The sequence below is a fragment of the Uranotaenia lowii genome, chromosome 2, assembly GCF_029784155.1.
Source record: "Uranotaenia lowii strain MFRU-FL chromosome 2, ASM2978415v1, whole genome shotgun sequence".
Classification (NCBI taxonomy): Eukaryota; Metazoa; Arthropoda; class Insecta; order Diptera; family Culicidae; genus Uranotaenia; species Uranotaenia lowii.
In genome coordinates this window covers 215,838,443-215,855,072 of record NC_073692.1, presented here as the reverse complement: position 1 = coordinate 215,855,072, position 16,630 = coordinate 215,838,443, and the positions used below count along the sequence as shown (strand labels likewise).

The 16,630-nt window shown below is 36.5% G+C and overlaps 1 protein-coding gene across 4 annotated transcripts in view; it reads left to right on the top strand.

Annotated features, from left to right (window-relative positions):
• LOC129744793 (uncharacterized) overlaps positions 1–16,630 on the top strand; it is a 158,177-nt gene extending 141,547 nt beyond the window's left edge. For 3 of the 4 annotated variants that reach the window (XM_055737498.1, XM_055737496.1, XM_055737497.1), the window contains exons 10-13: positions 1,656–1,745; positions 2,015–2,191; positions 2,367–2,480; positions 16,188–16,630. In XM_055737498.1, the coding sequence (XP_055593473.1) occupies positions 1,656–1,745; positions 2,015–2,191; positions 2,367–2,480; positions 16,188–16,451 (645 nt within the window). In that variant the 3' untranslated portion in view covers positions 16,452–16,630. The remainder of the gene's footprint in view (positions 1–1,655; positions 1,746–2,014; positions 2,192–2,366; positions 2,481–16,187) is intronic. The other variant, XM_055737499.1, reaches the window with a different exon arrangement.

Below are 16,630 nucleotides of genomic sequence, written 5' to 3'. Positions count from 1 at the left end.
AAAATTTGATTCATATCTTGTGCCTTTAATCTTGGCGGTATATTTTCCATTTCTTGTTTAAAACTCTAATCAACGTTAGCAGTAAATTGAATTTCATCAACTTTAAAATCAAATATATTTTCATCTGGTGGATTAAAAGATTCAATTTTTATGAGCTCTTTGTAAATTTTTTTTCCACGATTAAATTTAAATATATAATTTATTCATAATAATCTTCCGCCTTGCTTGAAAACGAAATAATTGAAGTAAATTTAGTTCTAGGAAATTTAGCTCAAGAGGCATCACTCCTGCAATCACTTCCGTTGACATTGGATGCGTAGACATCATATTCCTAAGAGCTATTCACAAATAACAAAATTGTATTCGAGCTAATTTTATTAAATGACCATTGGATACACTTGCAAAACAATAAAAATCATACTGAAGAACTGAAAAAATTGTGGTTTTGTACAGTGTAATGAAATCTTGTGGATGTGCTCCCCACCAGATGCTTGTAACAGTTTAAAAAAAATTTATTCTTATTTGCCATTTTTTGACTAAATACTTGATATGTTTTCTCCTTAAAAGTTAACCATCAAACCAAATGCCCAAATATTTAACTGAAAATGATCTTTCAATTTGAATACTAGATCCCTGGGGATACGATTACTTTACTATATCTCGGTATAGGTATATCTTACAAATATCAAATGTTCTTGAAAAATGTGCCAAATAGAGCAAAACAACAATGCTGTTACCTCAACAAATTTGAAATATTTTTTTTCGAGTTATTGAACATTGTTTTAAAAATTTAACAAAATTTGATTTGAAGATCTTTTGAATCACTTTCAAATGTTTCTCACATGAGAAAAATTATAATACAAATATTTATTCCAATATGTCAATCGTTAGATTATACTCTATGAACTTCATAATGCCATATTTTCAAAGCTATAGTAAACTCTCATTTTTTTAAGAAGAAGTATTCCTTAATGTATGTAATAGGTATAATTGATCCCTAGAGTCCAACAAGATATATTTTTATTCTGAATGGATCATGATCATTGGTTAGCATGAAAATACCTTATTCATCTACAAACTAAAAAATTGCGCCTTAAGGTATGCGATGAATTTAGGGTAGTAGACAAACTATGAGAATTCTCTTTTTCTGATACTTACAAACTGTGAAATGAGAACTAATATGGCAAGAAATAGTGAATGGACTTTTAATTTTTAGATTTAACTGGATTTTCGCCTACAGTCAGGGCACCCTGAATTAAGGATCAAGTCTCCTTTAGTAAAGGGTCAAGTCTCCTGTAACTTGATTAATATCACAATTTTTTTAGACACACGAAAATGCTTCTAATTCATCTACGAGTTCAGAGAGAGAGTTTTAGAGCATATAAACTTGAAGTTGCACGCTGTCAGAAAATGCAAAAAAAACGGCGAGTTGCTCAATTTTCCAAAAAGATATGGTGAAAATAAGAAAAGGGGATCAAGTATCCACGTACTCCCCTGATGAAACTTTCAAAGTGGCTGAATTTTTTAGTGAAAACTCGGTGATTTCAAGCTGAGTCACAATTCTTAAAAAAAGCAATGAAAGACTTTTGCAAGATATTAACAATTTTATGATTAAAACAGAAATTTTAACAAATGGTATTATCTATTAATTTCAGGGTGACGTAACGGATTCGCTGTCCAGACGCCGCAGCAGCTACAACATCGAGTACGTGCGCGCTCCCAAAGGGGGAGGAAGTGCCTCCAAGGTAAGTTTTAAGTCAATGTGAACCGATTACCACATCCATACATTCCGGTGGTAGGTACCTCACTAGTCAATCGACCGCAAATTGATTGAGCCCTACCGATGATGATGATGATGAAGATGGCGGTGACGATGATGTACTCTCGGCTCTTTTACTTGAACTCACATCACGTTAGTGCTGCCGGAAAACCACAACCTAAATCAACACCCACCCGTCTTCTCTTTTTCCGTTTCCGCTTTCCATGCTCGCTCAATGAAATATTCATCGTGCAGGTTGACCTGCTGAAATCGGCCCTGGAAATCAACCACAAAGTCTCGCAGCCTCACCTGCTCCGGAAGGACGGCAAGGCGTCGGATCAGTCGCTGAACTCCAAGAGGGCAGACAGCGCCCCCCGGTTGAACCCTTCGAAGAACATTTCGCAACCGGCACTCAGTTCCGTGGCTGACGAGGTGAGTTTTAAACCCCCATCAATGGTTTCCTGCAGACGGACAGATTTTGCTTGGCAGGTGTCGAATTCTACGAATGTGTCGAGGTCTAGCTTTTTCCTCTCTGAAAAGCCCCTCGGTGGTGGTCGAATGTGTGTGATTGCTCATGCTTTGTTGTTGTTTCGAGTTTTGCGAATAGGTCGGCGCTCCGTGTGTTCTGAGCCGTCACCGGAAGAAACATCACCAGAGTGGGATTTTGGTGTTGAGAGCCACCAGCCAGGATGGAGATCTGGATCTGAGGAATTATTTGCGGGTAACCCTGGCGGGACACTTTTCTAGTTCTTGCTGTTTTTTTCTTTCTTTGCTCGCTTTATATTTTTCTCACCTGGCTAGATGTTTGTTTACTTTGTGGCTGTGTTTGCATGGGATTTTTCAATTCACTCACCCAATACTAGGTTCATCTTAAAACAAAATTTCTCGTTTAACTTTTGGCATTGAATGCATGAACTTTTTTTCTTTCTTACAGAAAGGCATAGCGAACGGTTAGTTGGGGCTATCATTGATTAAGGGTCCCAGACCCCACTCTATATATATCAATCGACTCAGCTCGACGAGTTACGAAGATGTCCGTGGATTTGTATGTTCCAATTGAAATTTTGTAACATAGTGTTCCTATTCTGGGTTTTACGATTTTGATGAATTTAGTTTGAAAAATTGGATTTTTTTCCTGTAGGTCATATCTTGAAAAAAAAACAAAAATTTTTAAAATTGTTCTATTCTATAGTAAATATCATGCTTATGTTGGCTCCAAAAAAGGTAGCCATTTGCTCAGCAGCAGTAGCAAGCAATCGCTAAATAAATTACGGAAGCTATCGAAAATTTGACCAAAAGTTCATCAAACAGCCCAGAATCGATCCCACGCTATCTATCATGACAGTTTAGGAGGCTAACCCCTTGACCACTAGTAAGCGTCGAAAAATGTGACTCTCAACCTTAAACAATTTGAAATATAGTGATAGTAAATGCACTCGTTGAATATCAGTTCGTTTAACCTCCAAAAAAAACGTACTGGCCATCTTTATTTATATTGAGTTTAGTAATTTTTGCTTTCAATTTTTTTAATCACAATCTTTTATATAGATTAATCATATATAATTCAGAAATAAGGAATACATTAATGTGTCATATGTTTTCAAAGATAATTTACACTCTGTAAGAAAGCCTCCAATCCACTGTTAAGTGTATTAAATCGGGTTTTTCTAGTTTGGACCCAATCAAGAAAATTTTAGCTGTAAAACTTAACGGACTTCTCAGGTAATATAAACGTGAAAAATGTTTCGTTTCTAAAAAATCGACTCAACTATGAATTTCAGTAAGTGTTAAAAAGTGGATGGGAATCATCATGTTAAAAATCTCTCAAGCTACAAACATTTCCATAAAAAAGATCTCTCATAAACTTATTCAGTCCTCCCAAAGACGATTAAAGAGTATTACTTAGCTAATATTACGTTATCGCATTTTTTTAGTTTCATATTGAAGCTGTGAAGAATGTTATTTAGCCTATATTTGGAACTGATAAAAATATCCACTTCGGACCGTTCGTATATCACGTGGAAACCTAACTTATGTGTTAGGTATTTTTTTTTTTTTGTAAATTCTTTATTTGAAACGGCTCGTACCTTTAGGCTTTAAGGAGCCAAACTCGTTTTGTTTGATTACAATTGTGTGCTTATATCTAGTTCACTTTTAAAGAAAAAAGAAGATAGATAGGGAAATATGAAAATAAAAAGAATTATAGACGAAGATCAATAGCTTTTAGGAAAAGGTATATTTCAAACATGTAGTCCAAGTCTATAACAGCCAGCACATCTCTCACTGGAACATAGGGTGGTTTTCCTCGGGCCCGAAGGGATTCTATCAAATTCGTTCTAGCGACAAGATGAACCTCGCACGACCAAACAATATGCTCGATGTCGTGGTAACCTTGGCCGCAACTACACAAATTGCTGCCAGCAATATCAAAACGATAGAGTACCGCGTCTAAGGAACAATGATTGGACATGAGACGGGAAAATATACGAATAAAATCCCGACTCAGGTCCAATCTATTAAACCATGGTTTAAGGCTTACCCTTGGGATAATCGAGTGGAGCCACCGACCATCCTCATCCTCGTCCCATTTGCGTTGCCAGTTGACAAGAGAGTTTCTTCGAACTAAAAAGTAAAATTCGTTGAAGGCGATTTCACGCTGATACGTGTCACCTTCCATCGCCCCCACCTTTGCCAGAGAGTCTGCCTTCTCATTACCCTCTATCGAGCAATGGGAGGGAACCCAAACAAAGGTGATGGTAAAGCGACGTTTTGATAAAGCACTCAAACTATCCCGTATCTTCTCGAAGAAGTATGGTGAGTGCTTTCCCGGTTTTATTGAGTGAATTGCTTGAACAGAACTCAGACTATCCGTTACAATAAAGTAGTGCCCAACTGGCCTTGAAGCGATACTGTCCAAAGCCCAATGAATTGCTGCTAACTCTGCTATATACACAGAGCATGGTGACTCGAGGCTGTAAGAGGCGCTAGATATTTCGTTGAACACTCCAAATCCTGTTGATTCCTCTATAAGTGATCCATCAGTAAAGTACATTTTATCAGCATCGACGTGTCTATATTTAGTTTCGAAAATTCTTGGAATCAGAAGTGGACGATGCGGATCCGGGATTCCACGAATTTCCTGCTGCATAGACAAATCAAACTGGACAGAAGAATCATCGTAGTCTGGGCTACAAACACGAGCGGGAGAATACGAAGAAGGGTTTACCTGCATCGACATGAGGACATGGTATATAGACATAAATCTGGTTTGAAAATTTTGCTCAAGAAGCCTTTCAAAATTTACAATAACCAATGGGTTCATGACCTCACACCTGATGAGGAACCGGAGTGATAGTAAATTGAATCGATCTTTTAGTGGGAGTATTCCTGCCAAAACTTCGAGACTCATGTTATGCGTTGAGGGGATACAGCCCAAAGCGATGCGGAGACAACGATATTGGATACGCTCGAGTTTAATGAGGTGAGTTTTGGCAGCTGACTGGAAACAGAAGCTACCATATTCCATCACTGAGAGAATAGTTGTTCGATACAATTTTAAAAGATCTTCTGGATGGGCTCCCCACCAGGTGCCAGTGATTGATCGGAGAAAATTGATTCTTTGTTGGCATTTTCCTTTCAGATACTCAATATGGGCCCTCCAGGTACACTTGGAATCAAACCAAACCCCAAGATACTTAAAACACCTCGATTGAGTGATCGTTCTGCCCAGGAGTTGGAGCTTAGGTTGAGCAGGTCTATGTTTCTTAGAAAAAACAACCATCTCCGTTTTCTGAGGGGAAAACTCAATCCCAAGCCCCAAAGCCCAGGAAGACAATCTGTTCAAAGTATCTTGTAAAGGTCTGTGCAGATGAGACTCAGAAGATCCTGTGACAGACACCACGCCGTCATCTGCAAGTTGTCTTAGAGTGCAGCCTTCAGAGAGACAACTGTCGATGTCACTTACGTAAAAGTTGTACAGAAGTGGACTCAAACATGAACCCTGCGGGAGACCCATGTAAGAGGTTCTTCTAACTGCAATATCTCCGTGAGCAAAGTTCAGATGTTTCTCACAAAGCAAACTGTATAAGATGTTGTTCAATAGTGGAGGCAGACCCCTGGAGTGTAACTTGTCTGACAACACCTCTATGGAGACTGCATCAAAAGCTCCTTTTATGTCTAGAAACACTGAAGCCATTTGCTCACGTTTTGCGTACGCCATTTGTATCTCTGAAGACAGCAAAGCAAGACAATCGTTTGTCCCTTTGCCCCTTCGGAACCCAAATTGAGTATCTGAAAGGAGACCATTTGCTTCTACCCATTTATCCAAACGAAACAAAATCATTTTCTCCATCAACTTGCGTATACAAGACAACATCGCTATTGGACGGTACGAATTCGCATCGGACGCTGGTTTCCCGGGCTTTTGGATAGCGATAACTCTCACTTCTCTCCACTCTTGGGGAACAATGTTGTTCTCCAAGAATTGATTAAATAAATTTAACAAGCGAAACTTGGCGGCGTCCGGAAGGTTTTTCAACAAGTTAAATTTGATTTTATCAATTCCCGGAGCTGAATTGTTGCAAGAGAGGAGGGCAAGTGAAAATTCGACCATCGAAAAGCTGGAATCCAGACCACACCTATCAGGAGGCACGTTCCGGATTATTTTTTGTACAGGTGTAGAATCTGGGCAGACTTTCCGTGCAAAGTTTAATATCCATCTATGTGTATTTTCTTCACTTTCATTTGTAGATGATCGATTGCGCATGCTTCGTGCCACTTTCCATAAGGTACTCAGGGATGTTTCCCGTGATAAACCACCCACAAAATTCCTCCAATACGCCTTTTTCTTCCCTTTGATCAATTTTTTGAACTGATTTTCAAGGGAAACATATGATTCAAAAAGGACGAGGGTTCCATATTTTCGAAAATCTTTGAATGCTTTTGATTTGTCCTTATAAAGCTTGGAACACTGCTGGTCCCACCATGGATTTGGGGGCCTTCGAAGAACAGATGAATCTGGGATAGGTTTTTTTTGAGCGCAAAGTGCACTTTCATGGATCAAACGTGAAAGAAAGTGATACTCCTCCAAAGGAGGTAAAACATTCATAGAATTAATGGCATCTGTTATTTCGTCCGAGTACTTTTTCCAATCGATGTGTCTTGTAAGGTCATATGCCATATTTGTTGAATTTGAAGTGCTGGCCCCATTGGTGATTGTAATTTTGATTGGCAAGTGATCACTACCATTGGGATCAGGGATTACCTTCCACTGGCAATCCAATGATAGTGAATTTGAGCAGAGTGAGAGGTCAATTGCACTTGGTCTTGCAGGGGGTTTAGGTACCCGTGTTTTTTCACCCGTGTTCAAAATTGTTAAATTGAAACTGTCACAAATGTCATAAATAAGAGTAGAACGACAATCGTCAGTTTGTTCTCCCCAGACAGTTCCATGTGAATTGAAGTCACCCAGGATCAACCATGGCTCAGGAAGCACTGAGCACAGGTCCTCTAGGTGATTTCGATCCACTGCAACTCTATGAGGCCAGTACAAACTGACAACGCATAAATCCTTACCTCTTATAGTTGTATGACATGCAACAGCTTCAATTCCTCCTGATAAAGGGAGGTGGATTCTATAAAAGGAGTGGCGCTTATTGATCCCCAAAAGCACCCCTCCATAAGAATCGTTGCGATCCAAACGGATAATGTTAAAATCGTGGAATGAGATGTTTGATTGAGAAGAAAGCCATGTTTCTGAAAGGGCAAAAATATCGCAACTAGTTTCATGAAGAAGAAATTTGAACGGATCCAGTTTAGGAACTAAACTACGACAATTCCACTGTATAACAGTGATATCTCCGACCTCTCGGCGTAAATTAGCCATCGAGAGAGATAAACATTGAAATGAGGGGCCAAGTTTGCATCAATTGCTTCAAAAATGTCTTTACTACAGGAAGCATTGTTGTAACAATGCTTTTGATGGATTCAGAAACGTTGAAAAACGAAAAAATTCCATTCAGAATGTCAGTCAACTTAAACAATCCTGGCTGGGAAGTTGATTCTGAAAAAACTGCATTCGTCAAAGGGGCCTTTGAGGTCCCTGCTGGTGTTGAATCGTTCTGTGGTGAAAAAATCGTGCGGAATCCAGGAGGATTTTGTTTTTGTTGTTCTGCAGCATTCGGCTTTTTAGGGACACTGGTTGGAGGGCTCATTGCAGGGATTTTCTTGGGTATTTTGGGTGTCTTGGGAGTTGTTTTAGCACGTTTCCGGGAGTTTGCAACGAAAACAAAAGGGTTTTCCTCATCCGTTGTTTCTTCGTTGTCAACTGGCAACACAGAAAAGATGTTACTTGAATGAGGTTGGTCTAGTGGAGAAGCGCTCTTTAAGATAGAGGCATAAGAACGACGCGATCGTTCCTTTAAAGAGCGCTTCTGTTTATCCCAGCAACTCTTGAATGCCTCGCACGAAGAGATTTCATGGGGTGAGCCCCCGCAATAAACACATTTCTGCTCTATTGCTGAGCATGCTCCATCCCCATGATTCTCCCCGCATTGGGGACAGCGTGGCTTATTGCAACAGTGCGACGCTGTGTGCCCCAACTTGATGCAATTTTTACAATGCATGGGTCGAGGCACGAAGAGTCGCACAGGAAGCCTTAAAACTCCGTCAATCAAGACGTAGTGAGGGAGGGCGGTACCCGCGAAGGTCACACGAAATGAAGCTGAAGGCGAATACTTTGTAACTCCATTTACGACGTTGGCAGTGTTGAGTTGACGGCAATCCACGATTTCGACAGAAGTCGAATCGAGGCTCTTGAACTTGCCAACGCCGTTAGATTTAACGTATTTCGCATCCAGACTCATTTCTGTGATCACGCCCTCTATCTCTACGTCTCGAGACGGGATGTAAACGTGATACTCTAGGTTCAGAAAATTACTTGCTACAATCTCGTTTGCAGCTTTCGAGTTAGCCACAACAACGCGCAGCTTGTTTGAACGCTGTTTTGTAACACTGGTTACAGAGGGCCACCTCGCCAGATCTTTGGTGATCTGTACCACGTTAAGAGGCTTACCGTTTTTTTTGGGCCGGATGAAAACCACCCATGGCCCAGAGGAAGATGAGCCCTCTGCATATGCTCGGAGTCGGGTTGTTCTACTCTCAGCTGGGGATGATGAAGAGGCATCATCCATCTGAGAAAGACTAGCATTTGAGGGACCAGCAGCATCTGGGTCCTCCAGATGCTCCTCATTCTCGTAGGTTGGACTCTCATCATCCATAACTGAGGGGTTTAACCCCCCGCCTTCGTTCATATTTTTTCAACGGAGCCACTAATGCCTCCGTTTTAAAAATATGAGCAAAGCACTCAATGATCGAAATATAAAAAAAAGGGAAACAAGATAGGGGAGAAACAGTGAAAAAAATAAAAGATATTACAAACTTGATTGATTTTTTCGTAATCCACGACTATTCGGCCAATTGGAAAGTCGTATATTTGGTCCAGTGTCTAACGATGGCTCCAACCACGTGGTCTTCTTTCGTTGATTGAAGATGGCTGCCACGAACGTCAATGAGCGGGGAACTAGTCTGACGAAGATGATTAGGCCGTTTGTCAAACGATGACGACGACCTTCACCCGCACCTCCAAACACTTCCAGCGGGGCCAAATCCTTTTCACGGGGAACAACGGAATAAAAAACTGTAGGCCACCAGCACTCGACAGGCCAAGTTTCGGGGAAGTCAACGTATCACTTTTCCTATTCTAGCGAGGGCACTTCTCCACTTTGGTAGCTAGCGAAAATTTAATTGTCTTTTGTGTCACCATACGGCAAAAAAAACACCGGATTGAATACGGCAACTCTCTCCTATCAACCGAACAAAGAACACTTTTTTCACACACGAGGCTCGCAAAACCACGACCGTGTTCACTGACTGATGGGAGACGAATGATATGTGTTAGGTATTGTCAAACATGAATTTATATAGATATTCTGTGTTCCTACCAAGGTACCGTAAACTGGAGGAAATTTGATCACCGGTGTAACTTTGATCAACATGAAATTTTTGCAGATAATCATCATTAATTAAGTCTGAAGTTAAAATGTCTGGAAACTTTTTTCTACGTTTGAAAGCCTATAAATTGAGCTTCGCATAGGCTTAATTTAGTTTGTAGTTGGAGCTTTTTTTATATTACTTCAATCCATGGCCGTAGGAACGGGGAGGGTTTAAGGGTTAAACCCCCGCCCATGAAGGTCCAAAAATGCCAAGTGAAATTTTTTTGCTAGACATAAAATTTTAAATTTCTAATAAAACTTTCATAAAAACTGAAATGATTCATGAGTAACAATAGTGCAAAAATCTCGACTCCAAAACCTCAAAATCTCATTTCCGGATAACATTTATACAGCAGTTTTTCAAAAAAAAATCTCACTTGTTGATAGTGATTGAGTGCAAAAAAGTTAGACTAATAAGCTTACCAGATTGTCTAGATTTTGACCAAATTTTCTCCTTTTATTTGTCAAATCAAACGAAAATTTCAATTGAGTCATAAGAATGATGAATCTCGCGTCCAAATAATTTAGATTTTTTAAAAAAATTTTGGAAACTTTAAACGTTATTATGAATCGGCTGATGTGTTTCGATTGATTAAAAACAGTTTCTATGTGTTTTTTTTTTTTACTTTAATGGAATAATTCCGAAATTGGCCTGCATATTGGCTGGATTTTTGTGAAAAGATTTCAGAATAAAATTGCCTGGATTCGCCCGGCCTGGAAACTTGCGCAAAAATTTCTAGTAAGTATTCAGTTTATTGTTCTTGATTTTCAGATTGGATTGGAGATCTTTGGTATAGACTCCTGCTAAGAATCCTGCAAAGTTGGAACATAAGAAAGTCCAGAATTAAAAAATGTGAAACAATTTCATCCTTCACAATTTTATTTAAATTTAAAAGTTTTAAATTTAAAACAAAATTAATATTGAAAACCATAAATTCAGAATCAAACAAAAGGTTTCTGGTTAAGGGTTTTGATAGGAATTTCGTTTTTGGGTTTAATTTTTTTTTATATATTGATAGTAAAATATAAATAATATTAAAATATCAATGTTTATATTTCGTAAAGGATTCAAATTGAAGGAGATCGCAGTTTCATAAATTTGATTCTTGATTTATAATAAATTTTTTAAATCCAATCAAAGTCAGTTTAGAGACACAAACCTGGTGAAAATCACATACAAGAAATAAGATCTGGATTTATTTCAAAGAATTAGTTTTTAGAAAAATCTAGATTTAAATTTTTAAAACCTTAATCATAGAAATAAAATTATGAAATATAAAATAATAAAATATGATAATTATTAATAAAAATATGATAATTATAAATAAATAATAAATGATAATTTTTGAATTTGTTTTTTGTCCTCCTGGTAATTTGATTTAACATTATTTACATATATTGCAGATTCTTCAAAATCATAGATTCTCACAAAAATCATTAATTGTAATTGAGTTGACAAGAGTAGAAAAAACCTTATTTTTTACTTTAATTGCTGAATATTTGATACATTTTCACCCATACTTAAAATGGTTATGCTTGTGGTTCAAAAGAATTAGCTTGCTAATGTTAGTTAGCAAAAAAGTTTTTTTTTCTAAATGGAGCGTTCAAAATCCTTTGTTTTTTGTTCCGATATGGAAAGTCGTTTCTACATCATTACGCCACTCCCGACTTTTCTCAAGGATGCATTTGGGACACCAGTCATTGAAAAATTTATCCGAATTAACTTTGTTCGATGTTTACTCTTGAGCTCAAACTCACGGACATCAGTTCAGAAGGCAACTGATTTACCAATTGAGCTACAGTTACTTAAAAAAAAAGAATGGAATCGCGCGAAGCTGCGCACTCTCTTCCAACTTTGACATGCTGCCATTTCTCTCTCGGTTGATATTTTTTCATGAAATTTTACACAATCTTGTTCAACTATCCAACTAACGCTATACAAAATTTAAAGTGTTTACAATGACTGAAAAAATGCAGCCTTTCATTCTTTTTTGGACGGATATGTGTATGGAAAACATATCAACCGATAGAGAAATTACAGATTGTCAAAGTTGGAAAAGAATGCGCAGTTTCACGCGATTTTAATCTTTTTTGACGCAACTGTATATCACAAATCCCGTTATTTTTTCAAGCTTCATGAAGAAAAATTGTCATCTTCCAGACTTATTTTCAAAAATGAATAACTTTTAAAGCAAAATAACTTTAACTTGAATAATATGTATCAACATATACATGCATTTTTCACTTGTATATGCATTGTTCAAACAAAAATGTTATAGGGAATTTTTTTTTTATCAAACCCCCCCCCCATGAGCCGGTTCTTCCTACGGCCCTGCTTCAATCAAATGTAGATTTAAAGTTTAAAAATATCTGCTTTCTCGAAGACTCACCAACAAACACCTCTCCTGATTAAATGACAGCATTTAGAAGCTAATGATTTTTTTAATATGCAAGTTAAACTTTTTTTTGTTTGTATAAGTATAGTTTTAAAGTTATTTCTATAGAGGATATTTAAAAACAAACATTTTCTACGAGAAAGCCTGTATTTAACAAATGGCTCAAAACTAAATCAAATTGTTAAGTTTGAATAAAAAAAAACATAGGAACAGTAGGTGGACCTAGGAAACTGCATGAAGGTGAAATTTCATTTGTTTTTAAGGCCAAAAAAAATTGAGAAATATTTGTTATTTTTGCCCTAAATGTATGCAGCAACATTGTCCATCTTTGGAGTATGTATATTTGTTTTTGAAAGAAAACTTTGAAAAACTCAATTGAGTTCAAACAACAAAAAAAACTATTTAAAAATACTATTATTGATTAAACATTTTAATTGAATTGCATCTTTAATATTTAAAACCAAAAATCAAATCGTTTCACAGTCTTCACCAAATTTGTTAAATTAGTTAAAATCCCAATTACTCAATGTTTTTCTGGGGTGATGTCAGAAAAAGTTGTAATCTTACCTTTTTAAATTTTTAAAAATTGAAGAATTCAATTTCTTAATGCTTTGTGTCTTTGAAACAAGAATTTTTAAGCAGTGTATTCGAAAAAAAAAAACGCAACACTTTGTTTCGCGGATAACTTTTGAGCGCATGGATACGCTGTACGTGTGAAAAATTTCATGACAGTTTGTCAAGTGATTTTTGAGATATTGACAACATTTTTTGGGCAGGATCGAGAAAAATTCAGGAAAGTCCCAGTGAGAGATCCAAAAATACCTAAAAATAAACTATTCGAACAAAATGTAAATGGTATGTAGATCGTTTGAGGTGCCTTAGATAATCTAACAGTGAGCTAAAATTTGGATAAAAATGCAGATGATTGATTCCATGAAGTTTAGGAGTGTGAGAGGTTTAATCAAGTGCAATTCGAAAATTTCATTGGGAGAAGTGATGAAACAGGTAAATTTTTCTAACTGAATCATCTAGCTGACTTAAAAACAGGCTTGATTTCATTTCTAGAAGGTAGGAAAGCTGCCTATCGGTAAAATAAACAAAAACAGTGATAAAATCGTACGCGAATGTTTGGACCGCTAGTGCGCAGATATTTAAAAAAAAAATCGTGATGGACAGCAAAATGAGCTCTGTAGCGGACACTTGTCAAGAATTTAAAAATTGGTTAAAAACCCATTTTCAGACTCGGTTTTACAGAAGAAACAAAAATGATGTTGATTTTTCAGAAGAATATATTCAATTTTCCCATAAAAACAAAAAATTCTAATTAAGTAATGTAAACGTAACTTAAAAAATCTGCAAAAAATCATGGATGAGATTTGAACCAAAACACAGCTTTCAAGACTCCAGCGTTCAACTCTCATCCGTCCTTGATTTTTTTACCTGTCACAGTACCTGGAGTGTCAATTTGACACTCCTGACTAAAACCAATATATTTCTTTTGTTTTCCAACTGATTTGAACACAATTTATAGTTTTGTTAACTTCGTGATGTAACTCAAATATGTTTTTAGACAATATTCATCTTCAATACTTCAGTTTTCCGTTATTCAAAGTCTAAGAAAAATTCGGAAAACATGCTTCGGAAAAAGACTGCCGATCAGCTATAGAATACTGAAAAAAATTTCACTTAGTGTTCAACAAAGCTGAAATATGATGCTATACTTTTCAATCATAGTTTTTTAAGTCTCACCAGTTAAATTTTGAATAAAGAATTAAAAAGTTGATGAATTTGCCACAGGTTTGCATTTTCAGATTGTCAAAATACAAAACACAGAATTTTTGACGAATTTTCTATGAACCCTGAAAAAATCGGTAGAGAAACAAGAGAGGTCTGATTGGGTAGTTTTTTCCTGGGCTTTTATATGAAAAAGTAATGATGCAAAATTAATTATTTCAATAGTGTCATATTGACACTCAAGAGCAGATTGGGGTTACGAATTTCAAAATTAACCCCAAATTGACTCAGTCTATTGTTGGGGTTCTTTGACTTAAAAAATTGAAAATTTACAATTTATGACAGAAAAAACTTGTCAAAAGCCGTGTAACAAAATTATTATATATTATTATATACATGTCGGGAATTCCCGGGAATGAAACTACGCATCCCGGGAAACTGGAATTCCCGAATTTATCAATTTCCCGGGAACTCCCGTCCGGGAAATCCCGGGGCAGACACTCTAGTCTTACAGTTGAATTTTAGATAAAACCCGTCCAAATTTTGTTTAGTTTTCACTAAACTATTCAATCAAACTGCTTAGATAAGTCTACGGACAAACTGTGTGCTGCACTAAATTCATACCTTTGCACAAAATAGGGGAGAGTTGGAAAACATGGGTCATAGGTTAACGTTGGCCATCCTCATTATCTTGTACGTGTGTTGAGACAAAAATTTCAATCCAACTGCCATAATCGTCGCTATATGTTTAAGCACATATTTACATTTTACAGTTATTTAGCACAGAAGGCTTAAAAATATCAATAACTGTTATTTTTTGTTTTGACTTAATTGAATTTTTCAACGTTTTCATTAAAAAACAAATATACTAAAATGATGGACAATGTTGCTGCATACATTTAGGGGCAAAAATCATAAACATATCTCCATATTTTTTAGCTAAAAAAATGAAACTTTAGCTTCATGCAATCCCCTAGGTCCTTCCACTCTTCCCATGTTCTTTTTTTCTTCAAACTTAACCATTTGATAGGATTACAGGCTTTCTCATATGAAATGTCCGTTTTTTTTAAATATCCAAAATTATCACAGAATGACGATAAAAATTACACTGAAACTTTACCTATACAAAAGAAAAAAGTTAAACTTTCACATACAAAATACTATTATTTTATCAGGAGAGGTGTTTGTTTGTTAGTCTCCAAATAAAAACAGATATTTTAAAGCTTCAACATTACATTTTAAGTAGTATAAAAAATGTTAAACTACAAACCAAATTTAGCCTATTTAAAACTAAATTTATAGGCTTTTAAACGTAGTAAAAAGTTTTCAGATATTTCACATTCATGTTGATCAAAATTACCCCGGCGATCAAAGTTACTCCAGTTCAGGGTACATAAAAATGTATGTTTGTCAGTCTGTCTGTCTCCCTATAAACTCGTAAACTACTAAACCGATCATCATGAAATATGGCATCTGATAATTTTTGGGGCCGGAAATGGTTATAAACCCCTACGAATTAAGGGGGGGGGGGGCTCCCATATACATATACACAAAATATGACGCATCCCACACAAATTATTTCTATTTTCTATCAAATTTGCTACTAAAACACATTTTAACATTATGAAATGATTCAATTAATTGAATTGAAGGATAAATTCATTGTAAAATACGACAAAACACGAAAATTAGTTTCTCTACAAAGTGGGTGCTGATAATCACCCATTCGGTTATACTTTTCATCAACGCCTTTTGTAGAATCAAGAAAGCTTATTTAATAATTCATTTCGAGGAAATTTTTCCATGTGAAGAATTTCCGTTCTCGTTCACATGAAGAACACATCCACTTTAATTAACAATTCAAAAGATGACAAAAAATTTGATATTCTTTAGTGATTTTCATATACTGTAGTTTACAATCCTTAGTTTAAATTCTATTTTTCATATTCGTTGTAATGACATGTGTACATTAAATACTCATTTTTAGATTTCTGCTTGTTTTTTTTTATGTTTCAATTGTATTAAACTTACATTCCATCATTTTCATGCCGTAAAAGCATATCACAAAATTATATCTTCAAATTTGTAGGTTATGATTTTGAAAGCTCCCACTCTTGGAATGATGAATCAATTATTGGCTCGATTGGACACATTATTGTATGAGAATAAGCATGAGATGCATGATTTGTTTGGCTAAAAATTACGAAAGACTAAATATTCTAAAGGTTACACTTTATCAATTTGCAGGAAAATGATCATCGTGAATCGCTGACAGAGCTGGAGTCGGAGCACTACAAATCGGAACTGGCCAAACAGGCGAGGGCGCACATCCTGAACGACATTCCGGAACGACCGGTGGAACCAAGCGATCTGATGACCAGCAGCACCATCGATAGCAGTGCCCCGAATACTCCGGCCAATGGTCCGCCGGATGTTGTGGTCAATGTTGAAGCCAAAGAGGAACCCAAACCCAGCATACCGAACAATCAGAATGGTAAAAACGATACCTGATAGTAGGTTTGCCGCAGAGACGGACACAGTTTTTGGGGTACCTGTACGCAGATGTTTAACGTCTTTTACTTTCTTCTTGCTTTAGCACTTTAAACGTCGATTGTTTTTGTTATCCTTGTTTTGCAGAATTTAGTGATATTAATTTCATCGAATAATAAAATGCATTTTAATACGCTCGA